Source organism: Suricata suricatta, chromosome X (assembly GCF_006229205.1).
Source record: "Suricata suricatta isolate VVHF042 chromosome X, meerkat_22Aug2017_6uvM2_HiC, whole genome shotgun sequence".
Lineage (NCBI taxonomy): Eukaryota > Metazoa > Chordata > Mammalia > Carnivora > Herpestidae > Suricata > Suricata suricatta.
The window spans coordinates 10,843,614-10,870,856 of record NC_043717.1 but is presented as its reverse complement, the minus strand read 5'-3'; the positions used below and the strand labels follow the sequence as shown (position 1 = coordinate 10,870,856).

The 27,243-nt window shown below is 45.0% G+C and overlaps 1 protein-coding gene across 4 annotated transcripts; it reads left to right on the top strand.

Moving 5' to 3' along the window:
• The first annotated feature begins 2,138 nt into the window (after positions 1-2,138).
• Positions 2,139-26,956, top strand: ASB11 (ankyrin repeat and SOCS box containing 11). Of its 4 annotated transcripts, none has more exons than XM_029930154.1 (7): positions 2,139-2,332; positions 10,663-10,742; positions 13,923-14,030; positions 16,905-17,055; positions 22,085-22,219; positions 23,295-23,486; positions 26,382-26,956. In XM_029930154.1, the coding sequence occupies exons 1-7, from the start codon at positions 2,152-2,154 to the stop codon at positions 26,504-26,506; spliced, it is 972 nt and encodes a 323-aa protein (XP_029786014.1). In that variant the 5' UTR covers positions 2,139-2,151; the 3' UTR covers positions 26,507-26,956. The 4 variants fall into 4 exon arrangements, with proteins under 4 accessions (XP_029786014.1, XP_029786015.1, XP_029786016.1 ...); XM_029930155.1 differs by lacking the exon at positions 2,139-2,332 and adding an exon at positions 3,164-3,356; XM_029930156.1 differs by lacking the exons at positions 2,139-2,332; positions 10,663-10,742 and adding an exon at positions 3,164-3,356.
• Positions 26,957-27,243: the final 287 nt, after the last annotated feature.

Sequence of the window (27,243 nt, the reverse complement as noted above, 5' to 3'; positions counted from 1 at the left end):
CAGCTTCTCCCACCCCGTTTGTTGGAAGCACTGGAAAGCAGTCATCTACGTTGGTACGTTCTGATTTATCTTACACCACAACTTATTTTTGGCAAAGTCGGTGTCCTAGGTCTGTGTTTACTTTTTTCTGAAGCGTTTTTTAAAAGGCCACTTTCTCCTTCCCCACATTCCCAAAAGAATATGACGAGACGTTAAATTGTATCATCCTGTGGCCGGGCTTTTTTTAAAATGAAATTCTGAAGATGAAAGTTCTGTACAAAATGTAATTTGCATTCACTAGTACTTCAGGGAGCTGATTTTCCTTTATCCTTTATCACTTATATTTGTTATGGCTCAGTGGTTCTTAACTGGATGTCGGGGGTAGGCGTGGATGGGAGGGGTGGTGATTTTGCCCCCTAGGGGACACCTGGCAGGGGCTGGAGACGATTCTGGTGCTTAGCCCTGGATGGCAGTGGGGCATTGGCATGGAAATGCTGCTGAATATTCTACAATGCTTTTGGGCAGCCCTCCCACAGCCAAGAATTCTCTGGCCCCAAATACCACCAGTGCGGAGGCTGAGAAACCTTGAGGGATGCTGCGAATTAACCCCTTGCTTCATTTGGTAGCCTTCCATGCCCATCTCAAATGTAATGTTCAAACATAGAGATGGTCTCTCAAATACAGCCTGGGCATCCATTCGAACCTTAAAAAATGTCGAGCTCCTCATAGCCAAACTTCTCTGGTGTAGAACACAGAAAGTGCAGCCATGATTTAGATGAAAAGGCCAAAATGAGATCAAATGGTGTCATATAATAAATACACGACACCGGGCTCACGTGAGTAAATGACGGGCTTCTTAGAGTGCACCTGAACGAGACCCGACAGGAAAAGAGGGAGCGTGCTTGTGTTCGTGCATGTGCTCTCATACGTTGGCACTCTAGAGGTAGCAAGTTGCAGGCGGGTACTACACTTGGTAAAGAAACCTTGCGTGTTACCCTCCGTTCCTGAGAGTGGGAACTGCCCAGGATCTTTGTGGTTGTGGAAGACTCTTGAGATGGACACAGTTTATGTTGTGTCAAGGCTGTCTGCTCACACCTCGTCAGCCTTTTAGCGGAGTGTAGGGCAATGTTCCTTGTATAGGTAGTCATTCTGATTTGCCCGAGCATTATGAGAAACTCCCCGTATTTTTTGCATGAAGCACTTATTAAATAAGACTTATTTAGTCTGCTCTTAAGATTTTTTTGGCCGGCCTTTTTCAATAATTTCTAGAGATTTTGAAAATCTAAGATAGCCAAGAATGAAAGAAGAGACCTAGATTTTCCTCATCTCATTTTTTGGGGGGGGGGGGGGGAATAAAAATCAGTCTGTTTCCTTTGTATTGGCCCGTTGATGCATGTGAAAGGGTTAGGGGTTACAAGAGAATATTGTGCATTGAGGGAGGGTATGGATTCGTAGAATCTTTGGGTAATTCACCCATAACCTAGGACATCTTCATCCATTTCCCTGTAATTCTTCCATGATCAAGGAGAGCCCACGTAATCCAGTAAGATGTATCACCATTACTGACACTTGAAATGGGAAGTGAATGATGACCTTCGCTAGCGGACCATGTCACAGATGAGACATTATAGCAAGTGGTCTCATGCTTTCAATCTGACAGATCCCGTTGGACAGGCATCCCAGGCGAGCCTTTTATTAAGTACTGCCTTAGAGTAAATGGTATTTTTTTTTAAGCTGGTCATATTTTAGATTGGGGCATTATCTCCCATAAACCTCATAATGAAGAGAAAATGAAATGCTCTGAGGCCAGTACTTTACACTTCAAATAACTCTCTTTGCCGCCCTGGGATCTGACAAGTTTGTTTTATCTTTCCGATACTCCCTTCCAACATAATGTAGCACAAATTGGGATTTAGCGATCAAAAAGATCTGGACGGGAATCCCGTTTGTTAAATAGCCCTGAGGTATGTAGGTCCAAAAGGAAGTTTTTTTAGTCCATTTCACATGGCCGTGAAACAGCGCACACAGCCGCCAAATCACAGCTTAGAATGTACACACGAGTTCTCAGTAACAGGAGCAGCAAGGGCTAGAAAGTTGAAAATAGACGTCATATGATGCCAATTATAACTCTGAAATTTTGCAGCACCGAACCTGTAGAGAGTGCAAGCCAAAATGGAAGACGGTCCTGTTTCCTGTGGCTTTAAAAACATTTTTGTTACAATGTTTGCTACTTTTTTTTTCTTCAAACTTTTAATTAAAGTGTTTTTGGCTCTCCTAACTCATTTCTATATCGTCAAAGGAAATAGAAAAGAAGCGGCTAGGATAGCAGAAGAGATCTATGGTGGAATTTCAGGTAATATCACAGGGATTCGTTCCCAATACTTAAAAAAAGAACAACCCTCCTAGATAATTGACACAAATAATATTTCTGGAGGGTGGATATTATTTATAGCATGGCTTTGTGTGGGTAGTTACAGAAAACGATTAGTTGAAGCGGCAAATGGTGTTGACTGCACCGGCTTGTGAGGGATTTTCAGCTTTAGTTCTGCGCGTTTGTCGTACTGTTAGTGGTTATTATTTAAGAAGTAACTAGAGTAGTGGCTTTTTAAGAGTATTTGGAGAAACCTCGTTTCTAGTAACCTGAAAAATTACCAATAGGGGATTTTCTTTAATATTTTTCAACAAACTTTAACAATGCATTCTATTCTAACAAGACGGGTCCCCTCTGGAAATAGAATGACCAAGACATCTGATTTAAAGCAGCCAATGTGGCATGCAGTGAGAATCGATTAGCTACTTGTCACTGGCAGGAAAAATCCTTCCCGATGCGGCACCAGGCAGACCCACTGCAAACAAAGGTTTTTCTCATATGAAATGCCAACATTAGGGTGAAACGTTTGAAACTGTCCTTTGTAGGATTTAGTCTCCGTTTCTCTCCAGAAATGATTCGCCGTAATTATAGTGAGTGGCCACAAAAGTAAATGAATCCGTTACACTTGTCGCTGCTGGGCTTGTCATTTGAGAGAGGAGTATTCATTCGTAAACAGAGTTCAGATTTTTCCCTCTGTTATTTTTAGCCTTCATAGGGGCTTCCAGGATGACCTCATTCTTTATCTGGCGTCCATTGCGATGTGCACCCAGGATTCTCTTTCAAAATAGACTTAGGCTGTGTGATTCCAATACACGAGACAACTCTGAAGACACTCGGTAACGCCAGTCTTATCCAAAGAAATAAGACCTCCAGAGCTAAAACATCAGAATGCTTCAATTAACTGGGGGAAATGAGGAGAGTTGTGAAGTTTCAGGAAGTGTCAGAAGGCCCGGAATGTGGAAAGAGGTTTCTTTTGGGGATTACATTTGTCACACATTTCAGGGAGGTACGTTGGTTGCTTAGACGGGTTAAAAAAAAAAAAAGCTTCTCTTTAGCTTCAAGTTAAGTGTGATCTGAAATCTTATTTTCTAATTTAATATGTAAATATGAGCCGGGGCTTTCTGAGAGTTGCCGTAACACAGTTTTGGTGTTCTGAGAGCTACATCGTCCTCGTGATTTAAATGAGGTGAAAGGCCAACAGAGTCCGTACTGGCAAGAGCGTGTTGAGAATGGTTTCTCCTGTTGCTCGCGTGCGTTGTTTCCGTCTTTGTCGTCCTTAATTAAGTACACTCGTAAAAAGGGTTTACAACAGTCAAAACTCTTGTAAGCATGGTGTGGATTTGGGTCTGAAGCTGTGATGCAAATCTCTTAAATAGAGCTCATCCATCCCTCAGCTCAAATGCCTTTATTCGTTCCGGCTCCTAGGATAATACTCCTTTAGTTTGCAAGTAATGTGCTGTTATAAAGTCGGAGACCTATTTTTTGACTGTCATTAACAAGGCGGGGACCGAGGGGGAGAATAGTACACGTTAATTTCTCAGTTTAGTTTCCTTCCTATGGATACATATATACCTGTGTGTGGATGGCTGTGTATGTATACAGATACACCCACCTGCCCGCCCCCACATATGTATCACAGACAGGATACCCAGATGTGGTAAATACGACTTTCTGTAATAATGCAGGCCGTGACATGCCAGAAAACAGTGGGGGTTTTTTTCTTTTGACACTGTTAGTAGTCAGATGCTATATCCTTAAAGCTAGATGTATTAAAAATAAAGAACAAAATCTTGCCCAAGTCTTCAGCTCACCCCAGAAATTCTCTTTGCTGTTCACTGGTCAGACAAATGTCTGTTGGGAAAATATGTGACATCCTAATCAGTAAGTTAGCTACTTGACTCAGAAAAGTCTCAGCCCAAGGTTAAATTTCTTGATTCCAATAGCATATTATGTTCCTGCAAACTATCGTTAGAGCTGTCAAAAACAAGGGGAGGGCACTTTAAAAAACTTGGCCAGGGCAGGACTTACTTAGCCTGTCACAGCACGCTTTCTTTTGGAAACTAAACCTAGCATCATATCCCTGGTTAAATATCATTTTGGGGGCTCTAAAATCTTCTGGAAGTTTTTTTTTTTAATTGTGGACTTTCACATTCTGGAATACATCATTCAATATGTCTTTCGGCTTTTAAACTATTACATTTGTAGATAACTTACTGGAGTTAAACCAGGTCGGCTGTTTTTTTTTTTTTTAATTTTTTTTATTTTTCAGGCTTCTTTGTGTGATCTGTCAATAACATATACATGGATTTGAGTTGAGAACGTTGTCATTAGCCCTTGGCACCAGGTGGATCACTGGGGCCCACCTGCGGCCCACAGACCTCTCTGCAGGCACTCCCTCGTGGCAGGTGTGGTCTGTGACTTTTCTGCCATTGCTCATTTGGCCAGATTTGAACTGGGTTTAGTACAGGACTCAGTCATCAAACTCGGTAAAAATAGAGTATAGATACAGGTTGATAATCTGTTTCCACAAGCTTGGGGCCAGACGTGGTTCAGGATTCAGGAGTTTGGGGGCGTGTAGAGAGTGTTTATACAGCACTGCCAGCCACGCCTCGAGCCGCCTCCCCAATCAGACATTTTGGTATTTCTATTTCTACCGGATATTGGATATTTAGCACTAAGCAAAGCTGTAAATTGAAAAGAATACATTTCTCAACTTGAGTCCTCACCATGTTTTGCTGCCAAAGGAGTCTGCATCAAACTTGGGGGAAAGCTTGGTTTTCAAAATTTGGGTGACTTTACAATTGGAGATACTAGATCACGGAACTCTTGTATTCTTTTTTTTTTTTTAATGTTTATGTGAGGCCAAATCTAAAAGATTAGTTCCAGGCTAATTGTTAACCCTTAAAAAGAGTTGCCCTTGTTCTAATTTCAAAAGACTCCCCTGGATGTGATGGCCCTGCCTCTGCGTGACTCATCTCCCCAACTCCTTGTCCCAGTCTGTCCCACGAGCTGGTTTTTCCTGCTTTTGGCCCAGTCTTGCCCAGCCGGCTCCCTAGCTTCTACTCTTGTTCAGTGTGGCTGCTTGTCTTCTCAAGCCTTGGCCCCACCATCCCCCACATGGCGATGTATCACAGGTACCTGCCGGCTTTCCCAGATTCGGGCCACCAGCCCTCAGTCGGGCAAGTGCCCACACCACCGTCACCTGTAGCTCGGCTCGCCTGCCCCTTATGGGCTCAGAGGAACCTTCTAACAGCCTGCAAACAGGGGCTCGTTGACCATGGTGCATCTCCTGACTGGAAGCGAGTGTTCTAGAGAGTGTGCATTTTAACTCAATCTCATTATGATATTTTAGGTATCTCAAGAAATTTATTATAGTACAGGGTTGTGTTTTTTTTTTTTTCCCATTACCTTTGTTTTACTTAAGACATCATGAATTCTGCTAGGCTCCTGTGTATATTTTGGTTCAAAATTGAGATTCCTTTTGAATTTTTTTTCTTTGATAACTGCTACAGGAGAAGCTATTCCTTTGTATGATTTTGGAACTTGAATAAAGACAATAGACATTGTCCCATGTGGGCTGAGACTAGACCCACTCAGGGGGTTCTTTAAAAATAACACACCAGTAAGCTCAAATACTTGTCTGAATCAGGGAGGAGGAAATTGCAAAAAAAAAATTTTTTTAATTATAATAATAATAGGTTTCTATCTTGAATACTTGGCAAACAACCGTATCCCCTCGGAACCGATTTTGATACTGAAATGTGTGGTTTTAGAAGTTGTCATGAAATGGTTATTCAGAGAATCTGAGAATTAGAGTTATAAGTCATATTCTGAGAAGAAGTCAGCAGCCGGGGAGGGGGATGAAAACGCACTTGAACATTTTCCGTACACTTCATCAGGGACAAGTAAACATATTTGTCCCGTAAACTATCTTCATAACGTGCCTGCAGCCCCGTGACACAGGCAGTCTGCCCAAGAACTAAAAATAGACTGCCTTAGGAGAGAGTGGCTGAGTCCTACTTAGACGCGCATTCATTCGGAGAGCTTAGTTGATATTTCCTGAAAGAGATGGGAAAACTCCCTAGCTGCCAAGGAACTTCTGTCCTTACGTTCTCACCATTAGCTCCAATTTGCGAAACAAGACCCATAAGAGCGAGAGACTGCGTGCTGGGAATGAGAGGACAGCAGGCGAGCCCACCATGGCCGGAGGTGGTGGGAAGGGTTTTGAGGGAAAACGCCAGGCCCTTAGGAGCAGGTGCTTCAAAACAACGCGGCTGGTAAGGTGCCTTCCTGGAGAGTGGGTTTGTTTCCAGTTGGGAAACAAAGATGATTTCTACATCGCAGGTAATAGAAATGGATTCAATTCACGTTATGCATACAGAGATGGCGGACAGAGCCAAGCATCCGGGGCCAAGAAATCTCCCTGGAAGTTAGGCGGGATCTCAAACCAGCAGTTCCTAACACCGGAGCAGGGCGTGTTCTAAGTCACAGAAGCTCGGAATTCAGTACTATTTCCAACACTTACTGGAAGTGGGGTCTCGTTACGTGGGGCAAATGTGTTGTGCGTTTTGCGGTGTTCTGGCTCATGAAGCTAGCTTCTTCCCTTCCCTCCTCTCTTGAAGGCCAAGGGCGGGGGCTCCCGGAGAAATACGGGTTTAGATCAGGGGCCCCTGAAAGGAGAGGAGCTGGGTACCCCCCTCTCAAGTTGGAAGTCAGCTGGGGCAACTCACTGACGTGCCCCCCGGGCCTGCCAAGCAGGAAAAGAGCGGTGGAAAGCAGTGGCGCGGCCAGAGGGAGCCCGGCACGGCGCTCCATTCCTGCTTTCTTGGTGGAATGGAAGATGGCCCCGTAGGCTTGCCACGGCACGGGGTGGGAGCTGGGGGTGTCTGGGGGCGCTGTGTTGACTGGGGACACAAGGAGAGGTGGCCGGATGCCAATAGACGGGAAGGAGGGGGCAGTAGAGGCAGCACGTGAGTGAGACCCACCGCATCTTCCACCTCTCTGGGGAGACGCCCTCCCTCCCCCTTCTCCCCACTCCCAAACCAGCAGGGGGGCCAGCACCCAGAACAAGCAGGTCAGGACATGTATGAGGACACGCTGCTTTTCCGTCCCAGCTGCTCGGGCGGCGGAGGGGGCCATCCCCTGTGCTGAGAGGACATAGAGAAGTGGAGATGATCTTTCCAAAGTGGACTGACCGGCAGACTGGTCATTTTCACATCTCTTTATTGAAGAGCTTTTTTCTTTTTTCTTTTTTTTTTAATTCTTTTTTTATGTGTTTTATTTATTTTTGAGAGACAGAGAGAGACACAGCGAGCAGGGGAGAGTCAGAGAGAGGGAGATACAGAATCTGAAACAGGCTCCAGGCTCTAAGCTAGGTGTCAGCATAGAGCCCGATGTGGGGCTCGAACCCACGAACCGTGAGATCATGACCTGAGCCGAAGCCAGGCACAACTGACTGAGCCACCCAGGCGCCCCTGAAGAGCTTTGTAAATACAGACGAGGGCACAAATTCTAAGCAAACATCTGGATGAATTTTCACAAAGCGAGCACGATCAGGTACCAGATCCTCAGAGCAACACACCGCATATTATCACCATGGCCCCCCAAGCGGTTCCTCCTCCCATCAGCCCCCACCCCTGCTTGGGGTCCTTTTGACCTCCGGTGACTTTGACCCCCTTTTGTATGTTCTGGAAAGGGATCACACAGCACGTGCCCTTTTGTGTCTGGCTTCCTTCACTCAACATTGGGTTTTGAGACCTATCCAGGTTGTATGTGTGGAGTGGGTCTTATGGGACTGGTGAGTAACAGAAGTTACTAGAAATAGGAGAAAGACGCAGTTAAGGTCCCTGCTACTCAGAAGGAAAAGCGCACTTGGAAGTAAGTTTTAAAAAATAATAATGCCACTTCATGCTAGTATTCTAATTTCACGATACTAGTTACCATAAGTCCTGTTCTGATTTTTGAATCAAATACTTATTGTACTTTTGGATGACTCGGGTTCACTGGCTCCTGTTGGAGCAGAGGCATAACGGGGCCGTGGCTGTAGGTTTGCTTCTTATATGGGTCAGGGTGTAGTGCCATCCGTGGGTGAAGACTGACCTCCCAGCCCCAGAGCCCAGATCCATTTTCAAGAGCGATTAGGCCAGAGCGTGACATGTCTGATACACAGTTCATAGTGAATGAGGTGAAGGTGTATTAGAAGAAAACCAAGGCTGACTAATTGAGGATTATATGCATTCATTATGTCATTCCCAGCTTAGGCAAATTATAAATGTCCAAAGAGATTTTCAAATACTCCATTCATCAGCTTTTCATGGACTCAGGAACAAGTGGAGGTACAAACAATATTTTTTCATGTTACAATTTTCATCCGTTTTTCTTATCAAAGCATTGTCCCTTCGTATCAGGAATATGAAAACACTCGTGATTATATGTGTGTGTATATATAAATTAGTTCCAGTTTACATATGTGTGTATACGTATGTATATATACTTTCAAATCTTGGAACTCATTTCAGAGTGACAGAAAAGTACCAAGAGTGATGCCAAGAATTCCCACTTCTCATTGCTCAGAGACCCTATTCATATTTGTCTAGCTTTTCTAATAACGTCCTTGAGAGCAGAAGAGTGGATATTGTCTTTCGATGTCCTGTTTCATCACCCTTCTTTAATCTGGAACGGTCCCTCTGTCCCTCCCTGAACAGGGTGCAGGCCACTTACTTTAGAGAATGTCCCTCAGTTTCAGTTGGTTCACAGTGTCCTCAGGATTAGATTTGGATTATGCAGCCCGCACAGGAGTATCACAGACGTTACAATGTATTTCTTACATCGCATTCCTTCTGATAGCACATGACACAGCCCGCTGCATTCTGTCACGTGGCACAGTGTGCTACTTTGTTCCGTCGCTTCTGATGTTAACTTCGACCTCCTGGGTAAGGTGGTATCTACAGTTTGGTCCTATTGTAAAATCGCCTGTGTTTCCTTTATAACTAGGCATCATTTTTTGAAGCAATCACTTGAGTCAGATTCTTTCTTCTACATTTCCAAGTTGGTGTTGTTCTGTGAGGGAGTCCCCTCCTTGCTATTTGTGTATTAATTTATATCAGTCAGTACTTCCAGATTCCGACGTTTTCGCTAGGGCATAATCTCCTGCTACCATTTTGTATTTTGATGCTGAAGGCCTCCCATGTTTGACCAGTGGAAGATTCTGCGAGCCAGCTTCTGCGTCTTTTTGACATGTCTCATCATTCGCTGTCTTTCGGGCAAGGTGTTCAAGGCTCCCTTTACCTTATATTTTTCCTGGCCCAGCCCTGGAATCAGCCACTTCTCCAAGACCTTTTTCAGTAGTATAAATAGAAATACACACATATTGAAAATCACATTTTCATAACAACTCCTCCAATTTCACTCCAACGTCATGGAGTTCATTCTAGCCTTCCCCCTTTTCGTAACCCAGAGGTTAAAGAAGATAAATTCACTCCATCCTTGCGGCCTTGAGCTGGGTCGCGTTCACGGACCATCGCGTTCGATGGGGTTGTTTCTATCCAGGCTGGGGGGATAGGAAGACGTGGGTTCTTGGCACCATCGGGATCACCTAGAAAAGGTTGATAAGATGGGCCCTTTGTGTGGAATCCGAATTGTATAGCATGCTCTTCAGTGTATGAAGAGCACGAGTATATTTGAAAGTTTACAAACTGGGACAGGTCCCATTGGAGCTGGTTAGTCTTGTTTACTGATGAGCAATTATGAGAAAATAAATATTTGTGAGACAGTTCCGAAGCTGCTCCTTAGGGCAATGCCCCAGCATCTGTACTTCAGACTCACAAATTGCTTCAGTACCTAACATTAGGGATGTGCTTTCTTGGCCTACTTCGAGACCAAAGCCCTTGCTACGTACTAAAGTACTGTACTCCCATTTTACAGATCACGAAATTGAGGTTGAAATAATTTCAGTAACTTGCCCTTCTTGGCAGAACGTGGTTGAGGTAGGACTTGAACCCAGGCCACGTGGCCCCACTGGTTCCGCGCTTAGCCATCACGCTCAGCTGCCCCCCGAAAAACCTGGAAGACTGTGTCATCTGCAATTAAAACCACGCCCAAAAGGGTGAGAGACGTTACGCGCTCCCTCTCCGCACACACCACTGACCGGGCGGACTCTACACTCTGGCTCGTTGCCCAGAAAGTGCTGCTGGCGCGCGGTCCAAGCTTCCCTCCCCTTCCCCAAACCTCCTCTCACGGTGGGGCGGGGCAGCGCGACTGAGTTGACGGAAGGACACTCCAGACCTTGACTCTGAGCTTGATTTGTGTTGCAGATTGCTGGGCTGATCGATCGCCGCTTCATGAAGCTGCGGCCCAGGGGCGCTTACTGGCCCTTAAAACTTTAATTGCACAAGTAAGTGAACCAAACACTTGAACCTTCGTGCCTGGGCAGCCATCAGCGCCCTGCCTTACGAGCTTGGACTGGAGCAGCGCCTTGCGTGCCCCATCTGGCTGCCCGCACAGCCCGCCTAGGTGTATTCTCTGCAGCGCAACCGTTTGCTCCTCCTGCCCCTCCTTTCTGGAGAATCCGTCTCATCTTATTTTGCCCAGCGCCCTCCTTCCCCCTCCAGGCCTGCCTTGACCCCACAGGCAGTTTCCCTGTGAGGGTGACCGTAGATGCCTTCAATTTTTTGTTGCACTAACTCGCCCTGCACTCTCCCCGTGTGCCTTAGTAGCAGTGGCCCTGAGGTTGCATTAGTCAGCTACTACTGCGTAACAGATGACCTCAGAACACAGTGGCTGAAAACAAGTGCAGATTCTCACGGTTTCTGGGGGCCGAGGAGCAGCCTGGCGGGGTGGTTCTGGCTCCAAGTCTCTCATGGGCAGCTGAGTATCAGCCAGGGCTGCCGTCACCTCACAAAGGCCTCTCCACAGGGCCATGTCATGAAATGGCATCTGGCTTACCCCAGAGAGAGAGCAAGAGAGAGTGCCTAAGAAGCAAGTCTGAGTATAACCTAATCTCCAAAGTGACATCCCATCGCTTTGGCCATATTCTGTTCATTAGATGTGAGTCAGTAGATCCAGCCCACAGACAAGGGGAGGGGATTACAGAGTGAGCCAGGCAGGGACGGGGACACGCACGAGACACAAGCAGTCAGGGATCGCTGGGACCATCTTAGAGTCTGCAAACCCTTGGTGATACAGTATTTCAAAAGCAAACTTCACAGTGAGTTGCCGTGGGTAGACGTTACTCCTTTGGGAAGATTTATTAAAGTCTTACTTATTAAGACGACTTTATTTTGTTTATGACTGTATCCCTAGCACTTTGAACAATGAGCAACGGCTTTGTAAATATTTGTAAAACGAATGAACAAAAGTCTACACGCTCCATTTACTTTGTTTGTTTTAGAATCTACATGTGTATAGAGGAGGTGATTTATTATATCTTTTTCTGCATTCTAGCTACCACCGAACTGGGCTTCCTTACCATTTTCAATTTAAATAGCTGGGCGCACTGCTCTGTGTGTGTGTGTGTGTGTGTGTGTGTGTGCGCACGCGTGCAAGTGTGCTTTTTTTTGCTTTTTCTTTTATAACTTGTGTTACCTCTTAAGAAAGTAGAGGCAAAAGGAAAGCAGTACTGCCAGTAATGATCAAAGGGATTTTGTACTTGATTTTTATCCTTTGCTTATTTATTTTTAAGCACTTTAAAATTTAATCTGTTTACTTTTTACATGTGATAGATTCACATCGTTCAAAAATTAAAGGGAGTACAGACAACTCCTGTATACCTATACTTCACCCAACTTCCCCTGCTGCTAACATTATGTAACCATGGTACTTGAGTCTAAAATAAGAAAGTAACGTTGGTTCGAGACCATTGACTAAACTGCAGACTATTGGGATCATACCAGATTTCCCAGAGTCCTTTTTCTCTTCCAGACTCCAATCTAGGATCCCATACTATATTTAGTACTTCTTTATTATTTTGTATGTTTATTTATTTATTTTTCAGAGAGAGAGAGTGTGTGTGCAAGTGGTGTAGGTGCAGAGAGAGGAGAGAGAGAATCCCAAGCAAGCTCCATGCTGTCCGCACAGAGCCTAACACGGGGCTCGAACTCACAAACTGTGAGATCATGCCCTGAGCCGAAATCGAGTCGGCCATTTAACCAACTGAGCCGCCCAGGTGCCTCAGTGCTCTTTTATTTTTAAGTATATTTCACAAGCATGTTGGTTTCTGTAAATGTGTGAGGAGCGCTCTTCAGAGAGAAGGTCAGCTGTTTCCCAGTGCATGCCCACTTCTTTACCTTTACACACTAGGAAAAAAAGGATTATTCTATTTTCTTGTATTTTTTACCTTATTTCACATACAGGTTGTGGAGTAAAGCACGGAACCAGGGATCAGGAGCTCCTGGCGATCGTGCTGGCTGTCATGGACAGCTGCGTCGCCTTAAGTCTTATTAATAATTTGAATTTTCTACCTCTCCATTTTCTTGTGCACAACGAAGGCGATTCACTGTAGATGGCCTTTCTGGCCTGTCCAGCATGACATGGGTACAGACAAATCCTGGGATTCGTAGTCTGCACTAGACGCGTTTGTTTTCTAGTACCCTGCTGCCACCTTGTGGACTAGCCTGGTTTTTTCTTTCTTTCGTTTTTTTTGTTTTTGTTTTTGTTTTTTTAGTTTCTGCTTAGTGATTAACATGTTTTTTAATAGTTTATTGTCAAATTGGTTTCCATATAACACCCAGTGCTTCTCCCCACAAGTGCCCCCCACCATGACCACCACCCCCCTCCCTCCCGCCCCCTCCCCCTTCAGTCCATGGTTCATTTTCAGTATTCGTAGCCTGGTTTTTTCTTAAAAGGATATTACAGGAAAAAGTTTTCCTAATGGTATTAAATGCCCACATTGAAATATATAGCACAGCTGTAGAGTAATGACATCATATTCAGGACATGAAGATGGACAGGACCAGCGAGGCATAGAGACACCCTACGATGAAGGGACAGGACAGTAGTGGCGAGTCCCAGCTGCTGGCCACAGCCGTGATGCTGTTAGCACCAGGGACGTGGGGCAGGAGACGGTGGGAACTTAGGTTGGGGTTTGGGATTCAGGGTCATGCACTGGGATTTGGAAGTTTTCAGTGGGTCGGTCAGGAGGCAGGAAATCAGAAGCAGATCTTGGTTCAGGAAAACTGACAGGACCTCTTCCTTTCACAGACAGAAAGCGGTAATCATGGAGTGGGGGAGGGATGGTAAGGGCCAGGGTGTGAAAATCAGGGCATGAAGTCAGAGTTGGCAGAGGTGGGGCTGATCTTGTCACCTGTCACATGGATTCCGAGACAAGGAAGCAGTAAGTAAGAGGAGCAGGCAGTAAGAGGAGGCGGGGTGCTGGGCCTGGGTAAGCAGATGGGGTTGGGAGAAGCCGGTGGCCCTGGGCCCTAGGACTGCAGAGACCTCTCCGCGCACTGGAGTTGCGGCCAAGGGCAGTGCTGCTACCGCGCACATGAATCCCAGAGCGCTGTCTGCTCTAATTCCGGGAGTTGCCGGCGATGCTACTGCTAATGCAGCCTTGCCCCTTCTCTCCAAATTCTAGGGCGTCAACGTCAACCTCGTGACAATTAACCGGGTCTCTTCGCTCCACGAGGCTTGCCTCGGAGGTCACGTAGCCTGCGCTAAAGCGTTATTGGAAAACGGCGCGCATGTGAGTACCCCCCCCCATCTGCCCAGGTGCACCTGCTAAAACAAATGCTACCCTTCAGACTGCAGCCACCAGGGGTGTAGACATGTCTGGCCCTGTCTGTGTGCACATTCCTGGGACCCTGCGGGTCACTGCCCTCTTTAGCTTCCGAGACGTTGGGTGAACATTCTAATGAGGTAATTCACAGAAATCTTCGAAAGTTGTGCTGCTGAAGTTTCGAAAGATCAACTCGAACTAAAGTTCTTTGAAACCTATCTCGGGAAATCGATTGTGAAACACGAGAAAGAGCCCAATTTAAAAGAACAACAACAAAACCACTCTTAATTCAACAACTTAAACCAACGACTATTTTTATTGAGCAAAATCAGCAGATTAAGTAAACTTTTAACAAGTAATACATTCAAAAAACCCGACAGAATTAACTTTATCTTATTTTAAAATTCTACTCTTATATATTTTTTTCTCTTTTATTTTTAAATTATTATTTTTAACTCGGGTATAGGTCACACACAGTGTTATATTAGTTTCAGGTGTACAATATAGCGACTCAACACTACCATACATCCGCCAGTATCCTTATTTCAAGCATGGGTGGCTGAGCTGGAGTGTGTAATCCAGATATCACAACAGAACTGTGAAATTAAAACTTGAAAATCTCAACGTTTATTGAGTTGCCAGATACCCTTGTGTTGCGAATTTCTGTTTTTTAACTCCTCCCCGTGTGGTTTTGTGAGCTGCAATGTTTTTATGTGCTTATTGAAGCTTTTCTTTGCATTTTACATGGAAGTCGGGTTTCTGCGTGTCGAACTGAATATAAAAGTCTTTCTTGGGCAAAGTGATTTTCCCGATGCCACAGTGGTCGTGTGTTTTTATTAGGCGGTGTTTCCTGAAGTTCCTACGTAGTCAACGCGCGTGTAGCGATGGGGGTGAGCTTGGGTGCGGGCCGGTTCCTTCTGTTGGCGGGGAAATAGCAGAGCACATCCGCTTGTGGTACGGCTCTGGGAGTTTCTGTGAAGGACAAAAAGAAAAAGTAAGATGCCATCTCTTGTGTTTGGCAATCTTTTGAAGAAACAGTCGATAAAGATTGTGTCGTTTAACATTTAAATCAGAAGGAACAAAAGAGAGTTGGTCAGTCAGTAGAAAATTCCTCACACTTGCCAGTCCGTGGGCGCCTTAAACTTCGCGCATCTGAAACTTGTGCTTCGGATGTCCTTCCCCGTGGGACCGGCTCCCTTTTGCAGCCCGGTCTCAGAGACCAGGTGAAACACGTTCCTGCGTTCCCATGTTCCAGACCTGGGCTCATCCTCCTCCCATCTCCCCGACTAATTCGTCACCACATCCTGCTCATTTTGCTTCCCAAATATTCCGCAAGTCTGTACTCTCGCTCGTCTTGTTCCTGTAGTGCTCCAAAGCGTTTATTATCGTATCAGAATGATCTTAATGTGTTTGTCTTCCCTGATAGAATTCAACCTATTCAGGAGAGGCAATGAATGGCCTTACTCTCCTTGTTTCTGAAACACTGGCACCTAATAGGTGCTCAATAAATGCTCGCTGACTTAATGGGTGCTCAATAAATGTTTGCTGACCCGATCTGAGAGAGAAACTGAGGAAATCAAATGAGAAGACTTCGGGACTGAGGATGAGGATGATTCCCAGTAAAAACAAACCAGTTCCATCAATTTTTTTTTTCAGTAAAAATATAAATAGGTTCGAAATGTATGAATTTACACACTACGTCCCCTGTGATTGGCTGTCACTGCCACCTTTGCATTTCCTCCTTAATTTTCCAACATAATGGGGGCTATCCTGGGACTGTGGAGAAATACCTTTTTTGTTTGTTTGTTTCCGAGAACTGAAAACTGGGGATCCTGCTCATCACACCCATACCTCCTCAGTTGTTGAGGCAAAATGGCTTGATGTCAAGCCCTCATTTGTCCTACATTTCAATCCTGATGGAGCCTCCCCACCAGAATGCCTTGGTTCCCTGATGTTCTTGCCAATCTAGTGCTAATACTCAAAGATGCCCTCTGGCCGTGTTGCTTCTCAGGCGCCTCCCACATCCCTAGAAGGCACCCATGGTGGTTGGAGACACCATGTAGATAGCTCTTTTCTTTGTGCCTTTGACTTGACCGTGATCTCATTAGGAGTCACCACTGGCACATGCCGTCTGTATGGACTAGAGTAGACCAGTAAGAAAATTTGTGGCAAGACAGACAGAACTGTGAGCAAATTGCCAGGGAGATTTTTTGCAAGCACAGATTTGGGGACCTGGCTTCTCCAGCACTTTTGGTTCCTACCATGTTTGTTCATGATTGGGTGGGGAGTCAGCGCCATAGTAATGGTAAATGAAAATAACTGTTGCGAATATTTATTAAGGGCTCACTGGGCAATGTTCTAAGTCTTTCACATGTGGGGACTCACTTGATCCACCCATAACCTCATGAGGCAGATTCTTTAATGATCCTCATTTTACAGATAAGGAAACTGAGGCACAGAAAGTTAGTAACCCGACCAAGGTTTCTGAACAAACACAAGACAGAGTGCTGGGATTTGAACCCAAGCTAATGATTCCAGCCGGCATGCCCTTCACCACCAAACGGGACCACTCCTCAATGGTTAGGAGGCTCCTAAGTAGCTCCGGAGTACCCATGCATCCATCTGAAAAGCTCAGTCCCATTTTGCCCCACTTGGGATATTATTTGTAGGTGAGAGTTGATCGGTTACTGGTATCTAAAAAACATGATACTGTCATGATGAAGAGGCCCCTCGCTCATTCACCAGCATGGGAAATTTCCCCAGGCAAGTGTTTAGGAATAAATACTTGGAAATGGCGATAGAAAAGTCGCAAATCCCCTGGGTCTCTTTGCTCATCATTAGGTCAACGGAGTGACGGTTCACGGAGCCACGCCCCTCTTCAATGCGTGCCGGAGCGGCAGTGCTGCGTGCGTCAACGTCCTGCTGGAGTTTGGTGCCAAGGCCCAGCTGGAGGCGCACTTGGCTTCACCCATCCACGAGGCGGTGAAGAGAGGTACGTGGGCCGTCCCATGGCGCACACAGCGTCGGTGGGCTCGCTCGGGTCTGCGCCAGTCAGTGGTGCGGCATTCACGGCGCAGGGAGCGCCCAGACCTTCCCCGGTAGGCGGTGGGTGTTGCTTAGAATCCCAGAGCAGGGGCGCCTGGGTGGCTCAGTCGGTTAAGCGTCCGGCTTCGGCCCAGGTCATTATCTCACGGATCATGGGTTCGAGCCCCACATCGGGCTCTGTGCTGACAGCTAGCTCAGAACCTGGAGCCAGCTTCGGATTCAGTGTCTCCCTCTCTCTCTGACCCTCCCCTGCTCGCACTCTCTCTCTGTCTCTCAAAAATAAATTAAAAAAATAAATAAACAAAAATTTAGAATCCCAGAGCAGCAACTTCTTTGTGCCTAAATCTTCACGAAATACTGATGGGGCGCGAAACAGCCCTTCTTCTAGCCCGGAATGGCTTTCTGTCTGAGATGTCGCATTTCCTGGGGGGCAGTCTCTTGGCAGGCCTTTCTAGAAGCTCTTTGCTGGTGTTTTGGTGGCTCTTGGTGCAGTCAGGATCGCAGGGGTGACTTCCTTGAGTCGTACTTTGCTTCTGTCTTGTCTTTACTAGAAAAGAACAGCTTATCTCCCAAAGCCCATAAAACATCCACCACTAGGATAAAATGAATTACAAAAGTGTCTAAAGCCAAGGCTGATGGCATCTAATGGAACAGTACGCTCTAGATGAGCTGCTGACTTCAAGGCCACTAGTCATGGAAAAGAGATTGCAACTTTAAAAAGCACGGCATTAGAAACCATCCAGTTGATTCTAGCTTCTTGTGTTCCCAGTTACTTTTGAATTGAGGGAAAAGAGCAAAATTAAGGTCTTTAAAAACTCGATGCATTGGCTAGACAGAACCAGAAGATACCCTAGAAAGGTCAAGGCCATTTATCAAAGGTCACGCTGAAAGAACAGCATTCCTGTCACCCACAGGCGGAGCTACTCCCTTACATTGAGGTCACAGTACAATGGGGAAGTTCGGATGCGGTAGAACAGTGATCTTTGCTGGTCTACTTGGGGATGAACGTTTTTATTTCAAAAGGCACTAGTGAAAGATTTGCCCCAGGTTATTAAATATGTCACGTGGTATTTTTTTTTTGCAGCGGATTACTTTGTTCCTGTGCTCTTTATCCCCATTTTTAAACAATTGAAGTATAATTGGTGTACAGTGTTATATTAGTTTCAAGTGTACAATAAATGAGTTAACAATTCTATACATTACTCCGTGTTGATCACAATAAGTGTACTCTGAATCCCCTTCACCTCTCACCCATCCCCTCCCCCACCTCCCCGCGCAATCAGGGTGCTCTCTGTATCTGAGTCTGTTTTTGTCTTTATCCCCCTTTGTTTATGGATTACTTTAAATGAAACAAAAGACCCAAATCTCAATGTACCTATGGTTTTGATGTCTTCTGCATATTTAGTAAACATCTATTGATTAATAATTGAGGTTGGTTCTTACCCTAACTTCATGTAGGTCTTTTAAGTTGAAGGGAAATGATCTACTTTGGAAATGATCTAAAAGGTAAAAAATTTTTTTACTATTGATTTGAAGTAAAAAGCTGTTATTTGCACTTGTATCCAAACATTGAAAAGTGGATAAATATTGGGAATGGTTTGATTTATTTAAGTAATTCTGCGGTACTTGGATGGTTTTATGTTGGAGTGTTTGGGATCTCTGTGCCTACGAAACACATACATGCTTATAAACCCATGAATTCATGTGTCTCTACATATTTTTTTTCTGTGTCTAAAAGCATGTTGGGAACAACATCCCAAGAATGGAAGAAAAAATAGCCAATTCATTATTTTAGACACGGTTATATTAGTGTTAATCATTTATAAATTCACTTTTTTAAACTTCCTGTGAGTACTTAAATTTAATTCAGACTAGGTTCAGTTTCTTTTGCAAAGAAAAAAATTAAAAGTACAGGATTATTTTTTAGGTTTATTTATTTTGAGAGAGCAAGTGAGTGGTGGAGAGGCAGAGAAAGAGGGAGAGAGAGAGTCCCAGGCAGGCTCCATGCTGTCAGCATAGAGCCCAATGCAGGGCTTGAACCCATGCACTGTGAGATCATGACCTGAGCCGAAACCAAGGCACTCCAGGAGAGGAATTATTTTAAAATGTTTATTAGATACCCTGTATTTACCAGTCAGTTTTAGGTACTGATTAGATATTATTTCTGGATTCTAACAGCTTTAAACCTCTGCGAACAGGCTAGGGTAGTCTGAGGCCATACTTTGACATATTGATGCTATAATCCTGGTATAATATTTACTTATGTGAACAAATAGGATGCACAGGATCCTTATTTGCACACTTTAATGCATATTTATACTTAATTCAGCATTTGCAGTAAGTCGAGCAGGTTGGATTGGAAGTAAAGCTTGCTTTTATGTTATCTTATAAAGGAAAGAGTTGGTTAAGCTATGGTAAGATTTGTTAAGAAAATACTCAAATCATCAGAGAACAAACTCTTCACAAGCTCCCATCGATACCTAGGAAGTATTTGCTCCTGAGCACATCATGCATATGTGGCAGACCATTCGAGTCTGTTCTTTGAGCAGCTCTGTGAGGAGAAAGCTTGTTGCCGTAGTTCTTGTTACCCCTGAATTTGAAAGTGCAGCTAAATATGCTCTATCTTTGAAGCTTTATATTCTCATAGGTGTGGTGTCTTCCAGGTTAACCAAAATAAGGAGGTGCGGCCATATGTGGGTGAAGAAGAGAATGAGAGATTTGTAACGGAGAGGGGTCAGGGCTGGGCGTTGGATTTGAGCATTGGCTTTTGTGAGTCGTCTGCCCCTCTGAGTCTTGCAGCCTCTATTTGTAAACTGATGGCTTCATTGGAAAGAATGATGTCAGCTGTGCTCCTTGGAGCCCTTAGTTTACTTGGAGTCCTGCAAGGGCCGCCAAGAGGAATTGAAGTGGGGAAGTATGGGCCTTCTTTCTTTTTTTAATGGTCATTATTCTGGAATTTTCTAAGATTTCCAAAAATATTCTTTTTCTGTTTAAAAAATATCTAGGTTCTTTCTTTCTCTTTTTACGTTTATTTATTTTTGAGAGAGAGAGAGCCAGGGAGCAAGCTCGGGGGAGGGGCAGAGAGAGACGGAGAGAGAGGATGCCAACCAGATTCCACGCTGTCAGTGCAGAGCCCAAATTGGGGCTCACTGTCATGAACCATGAGTTCATGACTTGAGCCAAAATCAAAGTCAGACCCTTAACTGACTGAGCCACCCAGGTGCCCCATTAGGTTCTTTCTTTTATTTAAAAAAATTTTTTTTACTTTCCACAATATATTTATTTTTTATATTTATATCCAAGTTAGTTAGCACATAGTGCAACAATGATTTCAGGAGTAGATTCCTTAAGCCCCTTACCCATTTAGCCCATCCCCCGTCCCACAACCCCTCTGTTCTCTATATTTAAGAGTCTCTTATGTTTTGTTTCCCTCCCTGTTTTTATATCATTTTTGCTTCCGTGTTCATCTGTTTTGTATCTTTTTTTTTCTTTGAGAGACAGAGAGAGACAGCACGAGGAGGGGAGGGTCAGAGAGAGAGGGAGATACAGAATCCGAAGCAGGCTCCAGGCTCTGAGCCAGCTGTCAGCACAGAACCCAACACAGGGCTTGAACCCACGAACCGTGAGATCGTGACCTGAGCCGAAGCCGGATACTCAACTGACTGAGCCACCCCGGCACCCCTGTTTTGTATCTTAAAGTCCTCATATGAGCAGAGTCATATGATGTTTGTCTTTCTCTGACTAATTTTGCTTAGCATGATACCCTCTAGTTCCATCCACGTAGTTGCAAATGGCAAGATTTCATTCTTTTTGATTGCTGAGTAATACTCCATTGTGTGTGTGTGTGTATATATATATATACACACACACCACATCTTTATCCATTCATCCACCGATGGACATTTGGGCTCTTTCCATACTCTGGCTATTGTCAATAGCACTGATATAAACATTGAGATGCATGTGCCCCTTCGGAACAGCACACCTGCATCCTTTGGATGAATACCTAGTAGTGCAATTGCTGGGTCATAGGGTAGTTCTATTTTTAATTTTTTGAGGAACTTCTGTACTGTTTTCCAGAGTGGTTGCACCAGTTTGCATTCCTACCAGCAGTGCCAAAGAGATGCTCCTTCTCCACATCCTCGCCAACGTCTGTTGTTGCCTGAGTGGTGAATGTTAGCCGTTCTGATGGGTGTGAGGTGGTATCTCAGTATGGTTTTGATTTGTATTTCCCAGATGATGAGTGACGTTGAGCATTTTTTCATGTGTCATTTGGCCATCTGGATGTCTTTTTGGAGAAATGTCTATTCATGTCTTTTGCCCATTTCTTCACTGGATCATTTGTTTTTTGGGTGTTGAGTTTGATAAGTTCTTTATAGATTTTGGATACTAACCCTTTATCTGATAACGTTGTTTGCACATATCTTCTCCCATTCCGTCGGTTGCTTTTTAGTTTTGCTGATTGTTTCCTTTGCTGTGCAGAAGCTTTTTATTTTGATGAGGTCCCAATAGTTCATGTTTGCTTTGATTTCCCTTGCCTCCGGAGACGTGTTGAGTAAGAAGTTGCTGCAGCTGAGGTCAAAGAGGTTCTTGCCTGCTTTCTCCTCTAGGATTTTGATGGCTTTCTGTCTTAACATTTAGGTCTTTCATCCATTTTGAGTTTATTTTTGTGTATGGTGTAAGAAAGCGGTCCAGGTTCATTTTCCTACATGTCGCTCTCCAGTTTTCCCAGCATCCCTTGCTGAAGAGACTGTCTTTATTCCATTGGATATTCTTTCCTGCTTTGTCAAAGATTAGTTGGCTGTATGTTTGTGGGTCCATTTCTGGGTTCTCTATTCTGTTCCATTGATCTGAGGGTCTGTTTTTGTGCCCCCCACTAGGTTATTTCTAAAGCCCATTTAAGGTAAGCACTTCTATAGTTCTGTAAATAGTCAATATTTCCCTTCCTTGAGTCAGGTTATCTTTTGTTCCACCAGGTCATAGAGAGTGCATGGAAATTCTGCTGGCAAATAACGTTAACATTGACCAAGAAGTGCCCCAGCTTGGAACTCCCCTGTATGTGGCCTGCACCTACCAGAGGGTAGACTGTGTGAAGAAACTTCTAGAATTAGGTAACTTCCAGAAATGTTTTTATGAGAAGAACTTATTAACCTTGTTGGTTTTCCATGGCTTTAAAGACAACATTCTGGTGAGGCTGGATAAAAGTCTGACAGTATTTGATGTTTGACTGTTTAGAACAGAACTTTTCCTGAGAAATGAGTGTCTACTTCCTTTGGTATTGGCTCCATTTACCTGGTCTGGTTCTCTTTGGTGGTCTCAAGAGAGAGCAAGAGTCTCTTTCCCGTAAGTCCTAGTGGGAAGAAACAATTTTATTTCATTGGCTCTGTTTGAGTCACGTGCCCATTTTGGAACCAACCAATCATGGTGGCCAAAGGAATACAATGCACTGATTGGCTCAGGCCTAGATTTCAGTCTACCCTGCCGTTATTGGATTTCACTGGAAACACGTGAATCGGGAATCGCAGGGCTTGGTTCCCCAGAGGGAGATCTAAGTGTGGTTATCGGGAAGGTGCCAAAATAACAGATATTTGCCATAGACTCCCTTCGATCAATCCCACTAAGTTACTTAGTAACTTTCTTAATTCTAAAAGGCATATACAGACACCGGGAGTCCAGGGAAAAGTAAAATGTCTTGAAATTATTATTTGATTAAAGATTCCCCAAACTTAGCCCCTGACATTAGAGGCTATTCTAAGAACTTTTATGTAAGAATTTTTATCTCCGAGATTCTTTGTTTACTTCTCCCTGCAAGTACTTCAGAAATCGTTTTCTTTGAACTCAGAATTCTCTCAATGCCAAATCATCTTCGCTTTATCCTTTGCCAAAAACCAAAATAATTCTGTGTAAAAGGCGCTGCCAATATTTAATTTGGTTTGTCACACAGTTCATATGGAAGGGCCAGGAGAGTATTTTACGTGAATAAAAAACTGTCTCTCTTCCCTTTTCTCATCCAAGTCCAGTTTCAGCAGCCATTGTTGAGGCTCCAGCCTTGGGTCAGACGTTTTCAAAGATTTGTCCAACATGTTATGACGTTTAAGATACCTTTGTCCACAGCTGCTCCATGTTAGGCCCATCATATTTCCACATTAACGTTCAGCGTTGACCTGTGGCCTCTGCTTTCTCAAGGAGCCAGTGTGGACCATGGCCAAAGTCTGGACACTCCGCTCCATGCCGCCGCGAGGCAGTCCAGTGTGGACATCATCCACCTGCTAGTGGACTATGGTGCTCCACTGAGGTGCAGAAATGCTGAGGGCAAAAGTGCATTGGAGCTGGCGGCTCCACAAAGTGGTGTGGAGCAGGCCCTCCTGCTCCGGGAAGGTAACGCAGGGCCGGGTGTCCCCTTCATCGGGAGTGCCTTCATGGGGGAGGCAGCAGGTGTCGCTTGCATCACCAAGATGGGATTTGACAAGCGTGCACGTCCGCTTGTAACAGAAGGGCATTTACACAGGTGGGAGGTTGCTGTGTATTCTCCATAATGAGAAAATACTCAGGGAACTTTGTTTCCACCGTGGGAAGGTGACCTGCCACGTCTGTCCTGGAATAAGTGCCCAACCGAGTGGACCAAGACCCTTGTTTGTAGTATTTGGAGACAATTCAGGGGACGCTAGCGATACTTGAGTTAGACACTGTAGTGGACATGAAGTGTGTATTTCCGACACCGGACTAAATGGCCGAGTTGATTGCCAGCTCTGGAGACCAGGGAGCAGGTGGATCTGTGCTCCCCGCTGCCTCACTCCCCTTCCACCGTGGGCTGACGGAGCTCCAGATGCCCAAGGAGAGCAGACAGGTTTTGAAAATGCTCTGCATTCCAGATTCAGTGAATCAGACTAAGTCTATATAGAAAGAGAACATTATCCAAGCCTACACTGATCATTTGTATGCTTGGGAGACTATTAAAGATAATAGTAATAACGGGCGCGTGGGGGGCTCAGTCGGTTAAACATCTGGATGTTGGTTTCACCTCAGGTCATGATCTCACAGTTTGTGAGATGAAGCCTTGCATTGGATTCTATGCTGACAGCACAGAGCCTGCTTGGGATTCTCTCCTCTCTCTCTCGCTCTCTCTCTCTCGCTCGCTCTCTCTCTCTCTCTCTGCTCCTCCCCTGCTCGTTTTCTCCCTCTCTGTCCCTCCCTCCCTCCCTCTCTCTTTCTCTCTCTCTCACTCTCTCTCAAAATAAATAAACTTAAAAGGTAATAGTCATATTCCGGTTTATATGTACCAGCCATTGAGCTAAATTTGAAAAGTAGATCGATCTCCCTGAATTCTGAAAACTTCAAAGCAGTGGGAACTTTGCAGTAACTGGTGCTGTCCCAGCCGCGGATGGGAAAAGAGAAACAAAAAGATACTGGCTTGCGTAGGGTCACGTGATGACTAAGAAGAACGAGGATCCCAGCCAAGCAGTCTCACTCCGGAACTGCACTCAGTGTTATGAAGGCCCGATCTTAAACCGTCTGAAACTGTTTGTAGGGGAGAAGCGTTTTCTGTTCCTCACCAGCTCTATTTTCTGACACCATCCTCATGTCTTCCCATTCCAAGCGGAATGCTTGGTTGTGTAATTTCAGGAATACTTTCTAGGTCAGTGCTTCTTTTTTTAAACATTTTTAAAATCCTTATTTCTGAGAGAGAGACAGAGACAGAGACAGGTTGCAGGCAGGAGAGGGGCAGCGAGATGGAGATACAGAATCCGAAGCAGGCTCCAGGCTGTGAGCTGTCAGCACAGAGCCTGATGGGGGGCTCAAACCCATGGACTTTGGAATCATGACCTCAGCTAAAGTTGGATGCTTAACTGACTGAGCCCCCCAGGCGGCCCTCCATCAGTGCTTCTTAAGTTCTACCGTGAGTATGAATCACCTGGTGATCTAATTAGAATGCAGACTCGGATTCAGGCGATCTGGGATGGGGCCTAGACTCTGTACACCACCGGGTTCCCGGGCAGTGCTGCTGATCTGAGGCCACACTTTGAGTTACCACTGGTCTAGAATATTTCCAGTAGTCTATGTCATTAATGATTGCTCTTTTATTTGAATCTCCACTTGAAGAATTATGATCTTCCTTACCAGCTCCCAGTTTGGAAATAGCAGGTACTTTCGAACCGTTAGCTGAGGATGTGGTTTGTAGCAATTGCCACATTTCCTCTTTCCTTCCATCAAAGATGTTTCTGGGTCCAGGATTTAGGTTTGTTCTAAGCAAGTTCTGCTTGGTCTGGAAGGATGAACACCAGCTACATCCCTGGGCAGTTTGTCTGTGTTACGGTGGTTCCAGAGGAGCTTTAGTTGGGTTACAGGTGGAGATGCTTTCCATTCGTGCTGCCCAAGATGTTAACTAAAGGCAATTATTTGCTCTTTCTATCACATGGATGCTCCTTGGAAATATCATTCAGGTGTTCTTTGGCTATTCATATATACAGTGCACCATTTCTCATGGGCTGCAAGATCCTGTTACAATAGGATTTTCTTGAGAGGGACAGCTTTATATAGTCCAGTAATCACACAGGTCTACTTGAAGAGATCTTTGCTGAGACAGTCGGGTTAGGGAATAATGGGACATTACAAACGCCTCGGTATAACTGGTGTCCCAGCCCAAACCTCATTCATCCTATTCAACCATATGTGGGGCTCTCGTTAGTTTCCTTCAGCCACTCAAAGCCATGGGTGTGAGGACTCCAGGAGCCCCTTTGAGATTGAGGTTTGGGATATAATGAGGGTTAAGTGAGTTGGGTCCTTTCTCTAGGTCCTCCATGGAGCTGGGAGCCTTGTGTGAATGGAGGGCCCTTCTCGGTATGACTTGGGACCCAGCCAGCACCACCTTCTGGACCAGCGCCAGGAGGTCCAGGAGGCCTCTATGACCATACAGGCCTTTGTACCCTCTTGGCAGCTGTCTCTTGCTTGGGTCTCCTTGGCCAGTAGTATCCCATTCATTGGCACGTGGACTGTCTGAATGAGTGCATTCCCTTTAGACCTCACACGTCATTCCTGACTTGCCTCTGGTTAGCCTCATTCTTCGATATCACTAATGCAGTAACCTTTAGAGGTTACTCTCCACCCAGAGGGGCACACTGGGGTCCCTGTGTGTATTTAGTGACTGCTACATCACTCTATAATCCATGCACAGATCCAGCTTATAGAACATTTCAGCCCCTTCCAGTCCTCTAGTCTCTCCTTCTCCCCTTGCCCCAGCACCATGAACTTCACACGTTTTAATTTCTTCCCCAGGGCCGCCCGCTCTTTCCCAGCTCTGCCGCCTGTGTGTCCGGAAGTGTCTGGGTCGAGCATGTCATCAAGCCATCCGTGAACTCCATCTGCCAGAGCTGCTGGAAAGATTCCTGCTCTACCGGTAGTCCCAGCTACTGTGGGAAGATACTTGGGAATAAGCAGGCAATGGCCTGCTGCACCCTGGGTACCTAGTGTAGACACCCAAGGGCTAGACTCTGAGTATCTTCAAATCAACAAAGTCAGTTAGCATTGATCCCCGATAAACCAGGACGCTGGAGGAGTGGAAACTCCTGCTTCATGCTCTCATTACCCAAGGGGCAACCAGAAGCCTTTTTGTTTTTAGCTTTAGTTGTTAAGGAACTTTAAATATCTGTGCAGTGGAGTGAGAATAATCGTGTTTGAAGATTCATGGTCTTTATCTAAGGGTCAATATTCTGCATATCTTGCAGACACATGTAAATCTGGGTGAATAAGACTATGATGAGTGTATTTCATGACGTGTTCCTGATTTAGTTCCTCCCTCCTTTGCCCTTCCTTTTGTGGCTTCCCTGAATAAACTTCTGCTGTAATTTTGATTTCCTTGCCGTTTATATATACATACATGGCATATGTGTATATATTCATATACGTACATACATGCTAAACACATTCTAACATCACAGTTAAGAGACTTCCAGTTACTGAGGTCCTGGTTGGTAAGAGAAAAGTTGGAAGAGAGTAGCTCATCCAGAAGTTGGGGCCTACTGCTCATCACTGCTGATAATAAAAGCTGTTCGTTGAAGTACACACACACAGTTCTAGAACAGAGCAACCCTGGGTGCTCCCCTACTGCCTGACCCCGCAGGCACTCTTTGATGCATGT